Here is a 19,466-nt window from a genome sequence, read left to right as displayed (position 1 = left end):
GGGGTTTGGGGGGAGGGGGGAGGGAATGGGTTCCCTGCTCCCCTCCTTGGATCTGCCTCTAATGTATATCCCATCAGCTGATGCCTATATATTTACCACACCAACCATTTTTATCAACCACTTAAAAAGTAACAAAATGTGGCTATATACGGTAAGACAGATGGCTGCCTAATACAGGTCAAGTGATACCATGTTAGACTATTTGGGAGAATAATACACTCATCTCTTTAAAATAAGCCCATTGGGCTATTTTTTTTTCCAGCCAGTGCTTCACAACTGGTGTAACAAAGGCCGTAGTATGTACTATCCTGTCTGTGGGATGGTGCATATAAAGGAACTCTTGCTGCTAATCGAAAAGAGTAGCCCATGAAGTGGTGACAGCGGGTTTTCTCTTTCAATATCTATGTGTTCCATAACCATATGTCCGATGCCATATAACTGTAAATAAAATGTGTTGAGTGTGTCGTTACATAAACATTCCTTCTATCCTTTAAAACAAGTGGCTGTTTGATAGACTAACACAGTGTTTAAATTTTGTTCAGCAAATTTGAAGTAATCTCAATATGAATATACATGTACATGTAGATTATAATAAACTTGCCAAACATTTTAAAGGGACATACCCTAAAAGGCATATTTTTTACTATTATAACCATTTCTGATAACTGAAATCATACTTTACTTAGATTTTATTGTTTATATTATCAATTTCCATACATTCGAAGCGTTTTTGATAATCCTGGTGTTTTTAATATCACAAAATGCATTTCTCGTATTTTTAAAAACGCACGTGCGTCCGAGAAGTAACAGTTATGCAGTCAAGTTTTACTCTATTTTTAGAGGGTATTTCACCATTTCAAAGTTACAGACTCATGTTTCATTCAATTGTAACTTTATCCAAATGTGTTACAGGTTTGTAGATTAATTAACTTAGTGTTAATTTTCACGCGTTGAAACTAGGGTCTGTCCCTTTAATGCCACCTTACCAACTGAATGTCCCTTAAATTTGTTGTAACTGAATTTCACTACCGTATATATTTACGAAATAAATTTACCAAATTGCTAAAACCTCAGTTCATAGAGACGGTCTTTGGAGCAAGTTGAATATATTTCACAGATTAAACAGATTAATGAACTATCATTTGTTATTCCCCAAGTGAACATTTTATTTATTACTACATTTTTAGATTACTGTCCTTGTTGGTGAGTAAAACAGGTCCGATGAATGGATCATGTTACATGAATTCAGCTAATGGTACAGTAAGTATGTTAAATTTCACACATTGCTATTCTTAGTCTCAATCTGAATTGTGTCCCTGAGTTCAAGAAAAACATTGTATCCATTACATTTGGTAATTCTGACACATAGTCATCAGAGGAAACCCACTACATTTTTCCATTAGCAGCAAGGGATCTTTTATATGCACTTTCCCACAGACAAGTAAGCACATACCACAACCTTTGAACAGTTGTAGATTGAACCACCTCAGTGGATCCATTCAGATGATAGGTTTTTCTCTCGTTCCAACCAGTGCACCACAACTGGACAAAAGCCATGGTATGTGCTTTCCTGTCTGTGGGAAAGTGCATATAAAAGAACCCTTGCTTCATTAGGAAAAATTTAAAGTGTTTCCTCTGATGACTACGAGTTAGAATCACCAAAAGTTTGACATCCAATTATGATTAATTAATCAATGTGCTCCAGTGGTGTCCTTAAACAAAAAAAACTTTACTGAACAGTTGTGGTGCACTGGTTACGAAAAAAGACCTAATCAGTTGAATGACTCCACTGAGGTGGGGAGGGGAATAGGATGTATGCATGAAGAAGTGGAAATGCAGGGTTTGATAGCTCTTCCATGGTAGACAGTTCATAATGACAGAAATATTTGTATTTAAAAATCATGATACACATGAAGCTTTTATAATATCTCTTGATTTTAACAGTGTTCTTTAATACAAAGAAAAAAAAAGAGAAAAAGTGTTCCTGGTACCCCAGCTCATTTATTAAAAGATAAACCAGTTTTAAAGCACGTGTAGAGAAAATCAATAGATCCACCAAAAAGAATTCATAAAAAATAATTCATTCTGTATCCCACTGCATTTTAAGTAAGGAGAAGAAAGAAAGAAAGACTTGTTTTATTTAACGACGCACTCAACACATTTTATTTATGGTTACATGGCATCAGACATATGGTTAAGGACCACACAGATATGGAGAGAGGAAATCCACTGTCGCCACTTCATGGGCTACTCTTTTCAATTAGCAGGAAGGGTTCTTTTATATGCACCATCCCACAGACAGGGTAGTACATACCACAGCCTTTGATATACCAGTCGTGGTGCACTGGCTAGAACGAGAAATAGCCCAATGGGCCCACCGACGGGGATCGATCCCAGACCGACCACGCATCGAGCGAGCAATTTACCACTGGGCTACCTCCCACCCCAAAGCAAGGAGAACAAGTGAGCAAAATCTTGAGCAGGCATATAAGAGCCTATTTCCACACCTTTGGATGATCTGGCATAAATCATTTGACAGTCTGAAACAGGTTACGAGTATCACAAGTATACAAGTATCACAAGTCTACCTGTAATATCACCTGAGTATTATTTACAATGGTTCGTTCCATGCTACTCTAATATAACAATGTTAGATTGTGTTTCAAAGGTTGTAACAAATACATCTCAACTCAGTAAAGTGTAAAACTATAGCTATCATAGACTACATAAATCTGGCAGCCACAAAGTGTTGACACCATTAGACTCAGGGCGCGATGTAGGCCAGTGGTAAAGCGTTTGCTTGATGCACGGTCGGTCTGGGATCAATCCCCATCGGTGGGCCCATTGGGCTATTGCTCACTCCAGCCAGTGCACCACGACTGGTATATCAAAGGCCGTGGTATGTGGTGTCCTGTCTGTGGGATGGTGCATATAAAAGATCTCTTGCTGCTAATCAAAAAGAGTAGCCCATGAAGCGGCAACAGCGGGTTTCCTCTCTCAATATCTGTGTGGCCCTTAACCATATGTCTGACGCCATATAACCATAAATAAAATGTGTTGAGTGTGTCGTTAAATAAAACATTTCCTTCATCCTTCTTCCATTAGACTGTTTCCTCATATTAAGGTTCAAGTCCACATTTTCTTAGGCCTAGAACAAAATTCAATTTTATATCAGTTTCAGTAAACATGGATAACAACCTTTTCACTTTTGAGATAAATATTAGTATAATTACAAAGAACTGTTGGATGTTGTTTTAAAATATTATCCTCCTCGGTTCAGACTATTTAAGAGTACTCAGTCTGAAGTGAGTATTTGTATCAAGGTGAGGAGCTACAAGAGACTACAAAAACATTCAAGAGATTCAAGTCCTGTCAAGCATATGCACTGTGTTGGTTTAAACAATATTTATTCTCAATTATAATGCTGGTTGGGGATTGGCAAACAGGCAAAATGTCTATATCAAGGCTACACCCTACAATTTGAAAATGTAATTCAGGTTTACACAAGACGACAGACCAATCGTAAATTCCATGCTTCCAAATCTTAAAGGCATATTCCCACAGGCAAGTTTACATATCTATTCACAATCCCAAGTCTAACAAGGATTCTAAATAGAAGTAACCTAGATTACTACTGAGATGGAAGAAAAAGGTAGATTATTTCCATGGTCACGTGACAACCCCGTGTTCAGTATATGAATATAGAAACATACATCGAGGGTGGACCCAGGTAATATTTTAGGGAGAGGACCAAATTAAAAGGGTACATGGACCAATCCCCTGAATTGGTCAATAGGCTACATGTACTTCAATGAAAATTTGACAAATAGTAATAAAAAAGGGTCACTTCAATTTTGTTTACTGGAGATAGGTCTCCCTGGACACCTCTCTTGGATCTGCCTCTCTTGGATGTACATGTAGATGTAGTCTCAGGCCCGTATAAGGGGGGTAGGGGAGGTCATCTGAAACCTCCCGCAAAAGCTGTGATCCACCTTTTTCTTCTTTTCTGTCTTTCTTTTTTTAAATATTGCACAAATAGTTGATTGTAACTTTTTCAACTCCCCCATAAAGCAATATTTGCTTATTTTCGTCATTTAGCACTCCCCTTACCACAGCTGCAGTGTACATGATTCAGAATTTCTAACTAATCTGGCAAAATAAAAACAAAGGAATCTAAAAATGTTTAATTGTACTTTCTGCTATATTAATGACCTTGTAGCATTTGATAATTACATGACAATGACAGCAGTTCACCTTCCATTGATATAACAACAGAAAGTAATCCTGTTCATGTCTTGATCTTTATATAGAGATTCAAATCGACACTGGCTTCCATAATTATATGTCAAACAATATTCTTCTGTCATTTTGGTATAGACGTTGCTTTATTATGCCGATTATTTCAAGTATTTCAAATTGTTTTATGGCCAATATGTAGATGCCATTTGGATGATATGACACATCAGTTATAAAAATTAAATGGGATGCAATACCTTTTGCTGAAAACATTGAGGAAGGAAGGAAATGTTTTATTTAACAACGCACTTAACACATTTTATTTACGGTTATATGGTATCAGACATATGGTTACGGACCACACAGATATTGAGAGAGGAAACCCGCCGTCGTTTAACAGGGGATGCATGTGTTGGTGGTGATTTGTGATGATATAATTTTTAAGAAAGTAATGTGTTTCATTTTACATAAATATGTTCATTATGAGAACTGATCATAGTTCTGAGGTACACGTACCTTTTTTGTTACTAAGGTCATAATAACAACTGCAGAAAATAGTTAACATATACTTCAGGTCAATACCCTTAACTCCTGTTGTGTGCTAGATTTTCATTATCTTAACAAAATAATAATAATAATAATTTTAAAAAACTTTAATAACAAAAATACCATCTACAAAATAGTCAAAAATCATTGTTTTAAAATATCAAGTTTTAAGTTCCAGATGCCAGGAATATGTGGGGGTTTTTGGGGTTTTTTTTAGAGATACCAAATTTTCCGGGGGAGCTTTCCCCTTGACACTCATACAAAGCTCTGGCAGTTCGCACACTCAGGCAACTTTATTATAACCCACATCAGTTTAAATTCCTCAAATTAGAGAATTAATTTTTTAAAATAATAACAGGCCCATAGGAATGGGAGTGGGGTGACGGCTGTGTTGCCCTACTTGAGGGCAAAAATGTATGGGTATGTGCCACTCTATAAAAATAAAGATACAAATCCCACTAGAGACTGTGGCACACCACACAAGAGAGTGTGCCCGCCACCCCACATATCATTCCTGTTGGCCTAAATAATGAATGAATGAATGAATAATGCAGTGAAAGATTTGCAACAACATAGAGTACATGTATATGATAACAGTTATTATTGTGTAATTTATGAATAATGTCACATGTGAAAACAATGTAACATTATTAAAAAAAGAACACTGTAGTAAACTATTTTACAGTTAGAGAAGATAACATTGTTATTTTTTGGGGAAAATATAACTTTAGGCCACATAAAAAAGAAATAAATAACTGGACACCATCCCCACCCCACCCTCCAATAAAAAACAAATGTAGTGAGGCAGAGGTTTTTAATAATATATATATATATATATATATATATATATATATATATATATATATATATATATATATATATATATATCTTAAAACAAAGTGGAATATATTCTACAAGGCAAGAATTTCACCATTAGAAAGCTCTCAGCAATATTCCATGTCGATAAATGATTTTGAAATGTGATATTTGAGGGGAAATGCTATTTTCTGCAATTTTCTACAATGTTCTTAGTTCTTGAAATGATATTGGTCATAACTTCAAATACTATAGTAAAACAAGAAATAAAATTAAAAAAAAAAAACCCAAAAAAACAAACCAAAAAAAACCCCCAAACCTCTTGGGCATGTGTGGGCAGCCAGCGACACTCACAAATTATTGGGTTTTTTGTTTGTTTGTTTGTTTAGGTATTTTTTTTTGTTGTTATTTGTTGTTGTTGTGTGTTGTTGTTGGGGGGGGGGGGGGGGTTAGGGGGGGTGGAGTTTGTGGGTTTTTTGTTTTTTTGTTTTTGTTTTTGTTGGGTTTGTTTGGGGGTTTTTTGTTGTTGTTGTTTGGGGGTGGGGGTGTTGTTGTTTTTTTTTGGGGGGGGAGGGCTGAAAAATATCACATTGATCTACCAATGAACAGTAACTAATCTGCCACACTAGTCTGTCAGCATACATTACAATATAGTATACTATCATGTTAAGATATCCTTTGGGGGTTTTTAAAAATGAAACCTCTGCTTTTAGCAGTTGATTGAACAGAAAATAAATTCATTATTTGAATAGTAAAAAATGGGGGTCACCCATCAGACTTGAGGTTATATTTCTTAACTTATCCACCAAACTTTCACGGAACATTTTGTTTCAGGCATATCACTTTCACTTCTCATGCATCACCCCCCTTAGACTAGTTCAATGAGAGTAATATTTATCTTCTTTTTGCATGTGAATTTATATGGTAACCAGAGCTAGATCTAGAGGGCCCACCTAAATTTTGCGACAGATATAATTTTATTATATATCAATTTTAATCCCCCTCCAAACCTCCCCCAAAGTTCCCTTGGCATTCCGCATCATGTCATTGGGGCCCCCTTAAATTAATTTTCTGGATCCGCCACTGGTAACAATATTAATTGGCTCTTCATAATCTAAGTTAGAGGAGCAATTATTAATCACTTCACTCAGTTTGTTTCATGTCAAGGTCTGGTGTTAACAAAATTTTAATTAGCAATATGCTAATCAATTTCAAATTGGTTATCAACTAGGATTTAACATTTTAAAATGGTGTAATTATCTTTGAAACTTGAGTAGCACATTGAGACGTGATACTGAATAAAATGTTCCCTGTTTAGCAAGTCAGGTTATTTAGATTGTGAACACTAATTTAAACACAACAGGTTTTTTGTCTGTTCTGAGCACACCAGGGTCATTTTAGTGCAGAACCATAATAAATAGTTGGTAAAGAGTTGTACATATTCAGAAATGCATTTCAAGTGATTTAATTCTAATTACAGCTTAACATTCCATTGATTTTGTGGTGAAATGTCTTGAGGTTAGCATTGTTGTACTTACCGGTATGTTTGGGATTGCTTATTTTAGGCATATTTATTTTAGACACACCCTTTACTGGCTCTGTTTTGATGCAATCTAAATCCTATTTTCCTCTTAGTATTTTAACAATTGTTTTAATATTACATGTACACTTTTCTTTTATATCAGCAGGTTTTAAACTGGCATTAATTTAATCAGTCCCTATTAATTATAATTAAAGAAAATAGACGGACTGATACATGTCGCCGTCCACTTAATGATTAGTGGTCACCTGGACGACTTCATGGTTTATATAAAAATGACATTTGTCATCCGTGTAGGTGGCGCACCCCCTCGGGTGTAATGCTCACGAATGCTTGAGGAGCTTGATGGACACCTCGGGATTAAAGCCACACACCCTAGTTCCATCCAGCGAAAATAAATTATAATTTGGTTAATCTACAAACCTGTAACACACTTAGATCACGTTTTTATCAAATGGAGTGAAAAAGCAGGTTTTATATCGATAAATACCATGAGAATCCCCATGTCCCAATTGCTTGAAATAATTTTGAAAGTTAGTATTCTGATGTCACCGGTAGATGTCGCTCGAAGCACAACAATGCCTACGTCACGACAAATTTCACAGACTTGGGGTGCGTTTCTTTCACCTCTTCTGGACATGTTCCAACTGTTCTGTCCTGGTTGTATCCCCTCTCCAGATATCGTAAGACTTAGCAAAATTATTGGTTTTAAGGGTTTGTAACGTTTTGTATTGAGACACTTACTTGTCTGAACTTTATTATTACTGAAAATGTTCACGAACTGTGAAGAAAAATCTCACAAATGAACAACAACAAATCGGATGTTGCTAAACCGTGCACGAGAAAACAAACCGATCCAAAATGATAACGGTCACGTGATATACCAACGTCTGTGACATTGAAATGGAAATATCCCCTCTAAAAATAGATTAGACCTTGTCTGCTCAACGTTTTTTTCTCAGAAGTGCGTGCGATTTTATGAAATACGAAAAATGAATTTTGTGGTATTACAAAAACCAGGATTACCAAAAAACACTTCAGGTGAATGGAAATGTATATTCTAAATAATAAACGGTAAGTAAAGTGCAATTTTATTTGTGAAAAAATGGGTTTAATAGCGAAAAACAACGCCGTAATGGTTAACAACTAGCTGTAACTAGGGTGTGTCCCTTTAACACTATGGACTAACACTTGGACCATCTACAATATCCAGCAGGGAGATACGTTTCCACCAACTTCGGACCGGAGGCGATTGGCGGGCTATTCACAATCATTTCATTCCCTCCCAATCATTCCCACCCTTCCTTCCCATCATTTCACATCCTAACGCCCGGTTAGCTGTATGGATAACTTGGGGGTAGGCAGGATGGGGGGGTGGAGATGCCGTGTTAGGATGCTTATTTGGGTGCGGTAGGGCGTAAGCGGTTTCGGCCGATAGTTTTGCCTGTTAGGAGGCCATAACATTTATTAAAAGTGATTTTGGAATAGGTGCAATAGTAAATTAGATATGCATCTAGTGGTGCATTAATTTATAATTATTCCCACTCCCCTTTTTTCTTATTTTAATTTGGAATTAGGTCTTACCTAGAAATTTAGTAATTCTCCCCAGCAACCAACTACCTCCCCCTTCCCCACCCCTTCTGGCCGTGGAGTCGTGAGCTGGCTATGTCAGCACGTGAATCCACGGCGGGCGGGCCTGAACCGCAAGGATATGGGCACGTTAAAAAGAGTTCCTTCCTTCTAAATCCCTGCATGTGGATTAGTACGGTCTGCAACCTTGCTTATCAGGGCGCAATCTTAAAGGGACAGACCCTAGTTTTTAAACACGAAGGCATATTTCTCACCTAGACCCTAGTTTCAACCCATAAAAATTAACACTCAGTTTGGTTAATTTACAAACCTGTAACAAATTTGGATATAACAGAGTGAAACAATAGTCTGTGATGTTGAAGTACCCTTCAAAATAGACTAAAACGCAACTCCATAATCGTTACTTCTCAGACACACACGTGTGCGTTTTTTTAAATATTAAAAATGTATTTTATGGTGTTAGAAACACCAGGATGACCAGAAACACTTCGGTTGTACGGAAATGAATAATCTAAACAATAAAATATAAGTAATATTTGATTTCAGTGATCATAAACGGCTCTAATAGTGAGAAATATGCTTTAGTGTTTAAAACTAGGGTGTGTCCCTTTAATGCCGCAATTGCAGTTGTTGTAATATGAATTGTCATAGGTCAGGGACTTTACTGATGGCAGTATTTTGTCGACTGAATGGATAATTTTTGCTTTTTATATTGTTACTGGTTTAAAATTGCTCATGGTAAAAACATTTCAAAATTGCCATAACATGGCTTCTAGATTATGATAGCCCCACTCCCTTAGCTAGTGATATTCAATGTTTAGTGAAAAACAATTTGTGAAATGTTGCAGTTAAGTCTATTTTGTAAATATGAATATCCTGACCCCACCCTAATCCCCAATGTTAGTGTTTTTAAGCTCCATCTCCCTCTAGGTGTCATATCTGATTATTACTATTATTTAGTAAAATTGTATTAACTTAAAGTAAAGTAGGGCTTGTGAATTTTTAATTGTGGCTAGTACATTTTTTAATCACTGATCCCATGGCTAGTGGGATTTAAAAATTGTTTTTAGAAGCCCTGCATAGGTATGAAATTCTTAATTCCGTGCCCTGCTTATAGTATAGGTCTGAACCAAATGTCTCACCTTTCTGCTGCCAGCACTGTGGATCCTCCCTGCAGTGCTGGGGCGGCTGTCTAGTCTCAAAGCTGATGAGCTACTCAGCTTGGAACTGATGCTTTCTGTCTGCCCCTGAGACTTCCTCGACTGGGGACGTACCCCGTCGTCTCGAGATCCGGGCCGCTCTATAACGGGAATCAGATGGTGTTCACCAACATCTGCAGTACTGTCGTGTGACCGTTCAAGTACATGTACGTCTCTGTCATCATGGGTAGAGTCACTTATATGTACATCATCTTCGACCGATTGATGAGGTATATCATCATTTTCCTGGGCTGGGTTATCATCAGCTTCTGGCACGGATTCTTCGTAATTTATTCGCGGGTTGCTGGATTTAGGTCGGTTTTCTTCAGTTATTTCATTTGGCCGCTTTTTAAAAATATTTCTATTACGGTTTGGTTGTTGTACAGATTTCTTACTGGTTTCTCCTTCTTGTTTAGTTTCTCCCTCCTCTTCAACAACTTTGAGTTCTCGTGTTTCGTCATTCGTTACATGACTTGGCTTTAACTCAGCATTATGCCCACATTTTCTCAATCTAGATGCCATCACTTCCATGATTTGGTTGCCAATGAATTTCCACCGAGAAGATAACAATAATTATTTCCAAATTACACACATCTATAACCAGACATAAATCACTTGTAACTAATCCATATCAAAACACAACATTTAGGCCTTGACATGTCCATAATGATTTTTACTGGACATCAAAGATATAGTGTGCGTTAACTCGATACACTACTCAGCCTACTGACGTAAAAAATCAAAAATCCATTCACATTACCAAGATGTCGGTTCTCCCTGCTATAATTAACCCAGTGCTTTGGCACTTCTCATAAACATATATCAACCTTATATCCAAACTAGATAAATATATCTAGGGCCGAGGGCCTGATAACACGCATCTACAGGTAACCTGAAAAGGTGTGTCATATGAAAAGCCGTGTCCTCCATTGTGTATTCTGAATACCACATACTGGTCTGCTTAATAGAAATCAATACCGATTTTGAAAGGGTTTGGAAGTTGCTAAGGAGTCACAGTCAAAATGTCACTGGCCTATGCCTTGTCAAGAATGCTGAATGTTTGAGTGTCATAGAGAGCTTATATTGACTTATTTTGCTTCTCATAATAAACTCCGAGAGAGTTAAATAACTATCTGCTTGTACAAAACGCAGTGATATGTTACGTAAGACTTGTTCAAACACGTGTGTAACCATTGTAAACATTGACGTCACGGATTTTCCGAAAAATTAAATGCTCATTGGATAAAATTCATCATTATAATTTGTGGATACTTGACGACATAATAAACAGCACATAGCATTGATATGTTTGTTTTGTTTCGTATGTTAGCTTTGTTTGTTTGGTTGTGGTTTTTGTTGGAAGTTTTTATGTTTTACTAACTTTATCATTAGGACAAAATTAAATACGTTTTTGCAACTCGTGTATCATATTCCATTATAAAGGGTCATTAAACGGGCGTGCGCAGGGAATTTTGCAGGGGGGGGTAGGGTCGTGGTGTCAGGCGAAGCCCGACACCGCGAGCGCCGCAGGCGCGAAGCCCGTAGTGGGGGGTCTGGGGGGCCCTCCACCCGAAACTTTTGAAAAATTGACCCCTTCTAGGGCTATTCTGAGGTGTTTTCTACTGGCTAGCTGAGCTGCTTTCACAGGAATGTAATAAATTGGGATATGAATTTTATTTTCGCCTTGACACCCCCCCCCCCCCGCGCCTGTTAAATGTGTTTTAAAATTCGTAGCCTGGGTCTATTTAAATCAATTTAAAACGCGACTTCGTCTCAACAGTTGAAAGCGCCTTATCGCGACGTTATCGTTTCTAAATTAGACACCAAAAGGTTTCTCATAAACACTACTTAAATTGAATTTATTCACTGTAAGGTTTATAAGCAATTTAAGTATACAGTGTACTTTCTTTTATTAAAAAAGTAAATATTTTGATAGGTCACTCAGAGCCGGTTTAAGGATCCGCGGGGCCTGTGGCACAAATAACAGTGGGTCCCCCTTCCCAGGATATATATATATATATTTTGCAACCCCCTCGGGGAGAGGGGGAAAATTACCTGGGAAAAATAAATGTACACATCACCGCGAGGCCCCTGAAGCGCGGGTACCGTAGCACGTGCTCCATGTGCTGCTAGGATAAACCGGCTCTGACGGCACTGCTCATTTGTAGGCTACTCTGCTGTGGGAATATACGGACCCATATGAATATTATGCACTTAATTAAGATTAACATTTACGAGACGAAGGGTCGGAGTATGGGGTTGAACGATCCCACCCTTGGTGCTGAAGCAAATATTTTAAAATGATGGAGACTATCGGGCAAAATTAGTTGGCCTGAAACCGTTTCACCATGTATTTACATCATTCTACACACAATATTGTTCAGGCGCGGAACCAGATTTAGTTTTTGTAGGGTGGGGAGGGTTTCATATTTAATGGAACATATTTAAGAGTGCCTATTCATTCATTAAAATATGTGAAAACTAAAATTTGTCCTGAGCAGTGTATACGTGTGCTGTGTGTGTGTGTGTGCGTGTTTGTGTGTGGATCCGCGCCTGATATTTGTTGTAATTCATACAAATATGCATAGCCTAGTGATTCGTTTGCAACCTTATACAGCTGTTTGGTAGTAATGGTAATATGAATAAATATTGTTATTCAGTCTGTACGTCTATATGTACACAATTGACGTCGATTTCCTAGAAAAAGAAAAAGTAGGCTAGGCCTAAAAATAGAATTGAGCATTACAGTTTTCAATCTCGAAGATGGTATTTTCAGTCTGCAGTGCTAAAGTCGGGCTGGAGTATATACTATCTGAACACATGGAATTGAAAATGTTCACGGAGAAACATGCCCCCCAACCTTCCATAGCAGGTTCGGGCACTATCGGGCCCTTAAGTACGTGCATTTTTATCCCAGGGCCATCGCACTCACACTGCCTTCCCCCATAGTCTTTCAAATACATTTCGCGGGTCACTCTAAGAAAATGAAAAGCCCTACTTTGAAAAAAAACAAACCCCCCCCCCACAACAAACAACAACAACAACAACAAACAAAACAAACAAAAACAACAACAATTTAACAGTCATTGAACCTATTCAACGAAAATTAGCGCTTACAAAAATTAATTCAGAGAGAGAGAGAGAGAGAGAGAGTCATTGTGGAAGGACGGAAAAGAAAACTGAAAGTCAGTGTGTGTGTGTGTGTATACTGAGAGAGAGAGAGAGAGAGAGAGAGAGAGAGAGAGGGGGGGAGGGAGAGAGAGAGAGAGAGAGTGAGTGACAGAGAGAGAGAGAGAGAGAGAGAGAGAGAGAGAGAGAGAGTAGTGAAATGAAAGAAAGAAATGTTTTATTTAACGACGCACTCAACACATTTTATTTCCGGTTATATGGCGTCAGACATATGGTTAAGGCCCACACAGGTATTGAAAGAGGAAACCCGCTGACGCCACTTTATGGGCTACTCTTTCCGATTAGCACAAGGGATCTTTTATATGCACCATCCCACAGACAGGGTAATACATACCACGGCCTTTGATATACTAGTCGTGGTGCACTGGCTGGAACGAGAAATAGCCCAATGGGCCCACCGACGGGGATCGATCCCACACCGACCGCGCATCGAGCGAGCGCTTTACCACTGGGCTATATCTCGTCCTAGAAAAACAACAACCGATCCCTAACGAATAAGTTCAATAGCGCCAAATAACAAACAAACAAGCAAGCAAGCAAATTGTTTTGATGAAGTTACTGATGTAGTACCAGCTTTAATACAGCTTGTTTCATATAGGTATCTACGCTTTAATGAATGTGTTATTGTGTTAAACTGAAAGGCGTAAAATACAAACCGTGAGCGACAAACTCACGTGTTGTTAGCGAAGCATGTGCTGTCCTGTCTGTAGGAAAGTTCATTCTGAAAAGACCCTTGTTGTAGGAAAGTTCGTTATAAAAAAGACCCTTGTTGTGGGAAAGTTCATTATGAAAAAACCCTTGTTGTGGGAAAGTCCATTATGAAAAACACCCTTGTTGTGGGGGGTTTATTATGAAAAGAACCTTGTTGTTGGATAGTTAATTATTAAAAAGACCGTTGTTGTGGGAAAGTTCGTTATAAAAACACCCTTGTTGTGGGAAAGTTCATTATAGAAAAACCTTATTGTGGGGAAGTTCATTATGAAAAGACCCTTGTTGTGGGAAGGTTCATTATGAAAATTACTCTTGTTGCTATTCGGTAGTAACGGCAACCAAGTGGAAACAACGAGTTTCTTCTCTCATTTTGAACAAGAAGTAGTATTCAAACTTAGCATAATAGCTGATGACTAAACGTTACAATATGCTGACGTTTCGTTAAAGAAATATTCCCTTCCTTTCTGTATTTTTTTCCCGCCACAGTGACTATTCTTCATGCACGTTGCTAAAGGAGCGTGCAGCTAGCAGCCACGTTGTCAGCTACGTGTACGTGTGTTCGCTCTGAAAAAATAAATCACGTTATCGTACACGTGAACATCTACAGTCACGTTGTCCAACACATGAGTAAGAAATAACTGTCTTTATCATGTGGAAAATTTCACATTGTGTTCTGTGTAACTCCGGCTTAGTTTACTAGGACCACGTTGTCCGGTGGTCAGCACGTTGACTTGCAACGTGAATTCCATCTACATTCTCTTTGGGTTGTGCCATGATTGATAACATGGGGGGGGGGGGGGGGTCTTTGTTTATACACCCAGCACATAGAAAATGAATTTTATTTAAACCTAGTATGCATTGAAGAAAAAACGTGCAACGGACCCACCACAAACAAAATAATAAATAAAGTGTCGCCCACCTCCCCCATATATTTAATTCTGGAACAGACCTTGACACATATGATACATGTATACCATATATATGAACTCCTCTAATTGGACGAGTTCACACTGCATTATCTTTTTATTTGTTTAGTTGTGTGTGTTTTAATGACAACACAAACGTTGTTCCATAGATAAAGATTTAATCGCCACGTTGCCTATTATTTCAACACACAACGCAATAATTTACACAATACACATCATGTATGCTTTATATTATACTTTACTGGTCGGGGGGGGGGGGGTGGGAGTGTGTGATGGCTGCTAAGAGTTCTGCATTTTACTTTTAAGTGTTTACCACCATAATACATATACATTTTTGTATATGGTGATATAAATGTAGATTTGAATAAAAAAATTTTTTTAAACTGCAACAATTCACAAGAATGCAGCTTATAAATCTACATGTTATTAGAATACTGTTTTAATAAGATCAACGTCCCCCATCCACCCTCAGTTTGCAATCCACCCTTACCGGCACCATCCGACGCCTATGAGACAGAAAAGAAGACGGAACGGAATCCCCCCCCCCCCGCCCCCCGGCAGAGTGACAGAGAGAGAGAGAGAGAGAGAGAGAGAGAGGAGAGAGAGAGAGAGAGAGAGAGAGAGAGAGAGAGAGAGAGAGGGGGGGAGGGAGAGAGAGAGAGTGAGTGACAGAGAGAGAGAGAGAGAGAGAGAGAGAGAGAGAGAGAGAGTAGTGAAATGAAAGAAAGAAATGTTTTATTTAACGACGCACTCAACACATTTTATTTCCGGTTATATGGCGTCAGACATATGGTTAAGGCCCACACAGGTATTGAAAGAGGAAACCCGCTGACGCCACTTTATGGGCTACTCTTTCCGATTAGCACAAGGGATCTTTTATATGCACCATCCCACAGACAGGGTAATACATACCACGGCCTTTGATATACTAGTCGTGGTGCACTGGCTGAACGAGAAATAGCCCAATGGGCCCACCGACGGGGATCGATCCCACACCGACCGCGCATCCGAGCGAGCGCTTTACCACTGGGCTATATCTCGTCCTAGAAAAACAACAACCGATCCCTAACGAATAAGTTCAATAGCGCCAAATAACAAACAAACAAGCAAGCAAGCAAATTGTTTTGATGAAGTTACTGATGTAGTACCAGCTTTAATACAGCTTGTTTCATATAGGTATCTACGCTTTAATGAATGTGTTATTGTGTTAAACTGAAAGGCGTAAAATACAAACCGTGAGCGACAAACTCACGTGTTGTTAGCGAAGCATGTGCTGTCCTGTCTGTAGGAAAGTTCATTCTGAAAAGACCCTTGTTGTAGGAAAGTTCGTTATAAAAAAGACCCTTGTTGTGGGAAAGTTCATTATGAAAAAACCCTTGTTGTGGGAAAGTCCATTATGAAAAACACCCTGTTGTGGGGGGTTTATTATGAAAAGAACCTTGTTGTTGGATAGTTAATTATTAAAAAGACCGTTGTTGTGGGAAAGTTCGTTATAAAAACACCCTTGTTGTGGGAAAGTTCATTATAGAAAAACCTTATTGTGGGGAAGTTCATTATGAAAAGACCCTTGTTGTGGGAAGGTTCATTATGAAAATTACTCTTGTTGCTATTCGGTAGTAACGGCAACCAAGTGGAAACAACGAGTTTCTTCTCTCATTTTGAACAAGAAGTAGTATTCAAACTTAGCATAATAGCTGATGACTAAACGTTACAATATGCTGACGTTTCGTTAAAGAAATATTCCCTTCCTTTCTGTATTTTTTTTCCCGCCACAGTGACTATTCTTCATGCACGTTGCTAAAGGAGCGTGCAGCTAGCAGCCACGTTGTCAGCTACGTGTACGTGTGTTCGCTCTGAAAAAATAAATCACGTTATCGTACACGTGAACATCTACAGTCACGTTGTCCAACACATGAGTAAGAAATAACTGTCTTTATCATGTGGAAAATTTCACATTGTGTTCTGTGTAACTCCGGCTTAGTTTACTAGGACCACGTTGTCCGGTGGTCAGCACGTTGACTTGCAACGTGAATTCCATCTACATTCTCTTTGGGTTGTGCCATGATTGATAACATGGGGGGGGGGGGGGGTCTTTGTTTATACACCCAGCACATAGAAAATGAATTTTATTTAAACCTAGTATGCATTGAAGAAAAAACGTGCAACGGACCCACCACAAACAAAATAATAAATAAAGTGTCGCCCACCTCCCCCATATATTTAATTCTGGAACAGACCTTGACACATATGATACATGTATACCATATATATGAACTCCTCTAATTGGACGAGTTCACACTGCATTATCTTTTTATTTGTTTAGTTGTTGTGTTTTAATGACAACACAAACGTTGTTCCATAGATAAAGATTTAATCGCCACGTTGCCTATTATTTCAACACACAACGCAATAATTTACACAATACACATCATGTATGCTTTATATTATACTTTACTGGTCGGGGGGGGGGGGGGGGGGGGGAGTGTGTGATGGCTGCTAAGAGTTCTGCATTTTACTTTTAAGTGTTTACCACCATAATACATATACATTTTTGTATATGGTGATATAAATGTAGATTTGAATAAAAAAAATTTTTTAAACTGCAACAATTCACAAGAATGCAGCTTATAAATCTACATGTTATTAGAATACTGTTTTAATAAGATCAACGTCCCCCATCCACCCTCAGTTTGCAATCCACCCTTACCGGCACCATCCGACGCCTATGAGACAGAAAAGAAGACGGAACGGAATCCCCCCCCCCCCGCCCCCCGGCAGAGTGACAGAGAGAGAGAGAGAGAGAGAGAGAGAGAGAGAGAGAGAGAGAGAGAGAGAGAGAGAGAGAGAGAGAGAGAGAGATGTATATGTATGTATATATGTATATATCGAAAAAGTGCCTATAAAAATCCCTTACTACTAATGGAAAAATGTAGATTCATTCATTCACCACTTTATTTTTGCATATATCATAGAGAGAGAGAGAGAGAGAGAGAGAGAGAGTCAGAGAGAAAGAGAAAGGAGAGATCCTTACCCTTTTTAATCTTTTCCCCACCCGTCTTATCAATTTGCTTTTAAAGCCCCTGGGTGTGTAGAGAATGGGTGCCACTTTGTTAATTCAATTATATTATTCCTTAAATAAAGTTTCATGTCGCACCGAAAATATGCTCTTGCATACATACAATACATGTATGTGCTTTCATGTCGGTCACGCGGGTTAACAGTTCAGCCCACACATAATATACCCAACCGAAAGTCAAATGAAAAGCAAATTAATATGCGTATCTAAATCCCTTCCAGAGGTAGAGAGCACGAACTATTAAAGGGACATTCCTGAGTTTGCTGCAATTTTTGAGATGTTATCGACTAACAGATATTTTTTAACGATTGTAATTATATATCAAATATATTTATCTGCCTAAAATATTAGTGGATGTATATTAAATGTGTTTCTGATCGTTTTAATATTTATACTAGGTTAAATTTATTTTATTTCCTAACGTACGAAATTATTTGAAGACGAAATCCAGTTTGGGCATCTTACAAATATTAACACGACCAGAAACACATTGAATATACAGACACTGATATTCTAAGCAAGAAAATATATTTAATATGTAAGTTTAATAGTAGAAATATTTTATTAGTTGGAAACATCTTACAATGCAGCAATCTCAGGAATGTCCCTTTAAAGTACTACTGAACTTCCAACAATGTCCATCTTCATAAATCAAGGCTAATATTCGTTCCTTGAATACGAGGAACGAATATTAGCCTTGATTTATGAAGATGAACAATGTCTGGCTTTAATACGTTGGTCTACTATTTCAGGAGCGTGTGAAGGTTTTATTTTATTTTTTATTATTATTTTTTTTTTTTGGGGGGGGGGGAGTAAAAACCTGTCCTGTTTAAGCAAATATCTTTCTTTCTTTCTTTTTAAAAATATTTTTTTTCCAGGGGGAGTATGGCTCAAATATACGGGGTAATATTTTTTCGATCTCTGCACAGTGTGCAGATTGCTTCTACAGTCACTGATTGGCTGGCTTTAAAAAGACAAGATTTGATTGGCAATTACATACTGCCGGGACCACTTTTTGTTCATTCATGATTCCATTCTATTACTATTACTACGAACTTCAAATATTTTTCTACGATACGAACATTTACGGAATTAAAAATCAAAATATATGTACAAATGTTTAAAAATGTTTTTATTTTATTATTTTGACTGGGTTTTTTTGGAACTATTCTTTGGTGGATACTGTTGGGTGTGCACTGGTAACGGCGCGTATGAATATATTGTTATGGCTGGTAGAGCTTGTTAGTTGTTACAGCAGCGACAACGTAAATATACTTTTAAAATCGTTAAAGATTGACAATGGATAATAAAGAGAATAACCAACTCACTACGAGGAATTACGGATTATCTGTCCCTCGTGAATTAATGCTGTAAAACCCTCGCCAGAGGCTCGGGTTTACAACATTAATTCACTCGGGACAGATAATCCGTAATTCCTCGTAGCTCGTTAGTTATTCTGTAAATCCTCCTATAAACTACGCTCGCTACTAACTAGACCCCCCTCCCTGTTAAAATTTCTACAGGCGCGCTTGTATTTAATTAAAAAAAAAATTGAAAGCTTAGGCGCCGGAATCGGAGTTGGAGAGTGGGTGGACCAGAACACACACACATACACGCATGCACACAGGCACACGGGC

General features: G+C 38.0%; 1 protein-coding gene across 1 annotated transcript in view; it reads right to left on the bottom strand.

The window, feature by feature from the left end:
• Positions 1–10,458, bottom strand: part of LOC121368814 (leucine-rich repeat-containing protein 74A-like) — a 66,725-nt gene extending 56,267 nt beyond the window's left edge. The window contains exon 1 of the mRNA XM_041493559.1: positions 9,871–10,458. Coding sequence (XP_041349493.1) covers positions 9,871–10,458 — 588 coding nt within the window. The remainder of the gene's footprint in view (positions 1–9,870) is intronic.
• Between the last annotated feature and the right edge of the window lie 9,008 nt (positions 10,459–19,466).

The sequence above is a fragment of the Gigantopelta aegis genome, chromosome 3, assembly GCF_016097555.1.
Source record: "Gigantopelta aegis isolate Gae_Host chromosome 3, Gae_host_genome, whole genome shotgun sequence".
Taxonomy (NCBI): domain Eukaryota; kingdom Metazoa; phylum Mollusca; class Gastropoda; order Neomphalida; family Peltospiridae; genus Gigantopelta; species Gigantopelta aegis.
Note: the sequence above shows the minus strand (reverse complement) of the source record. Positions and strands in the feature narration are given on the sequence as shown.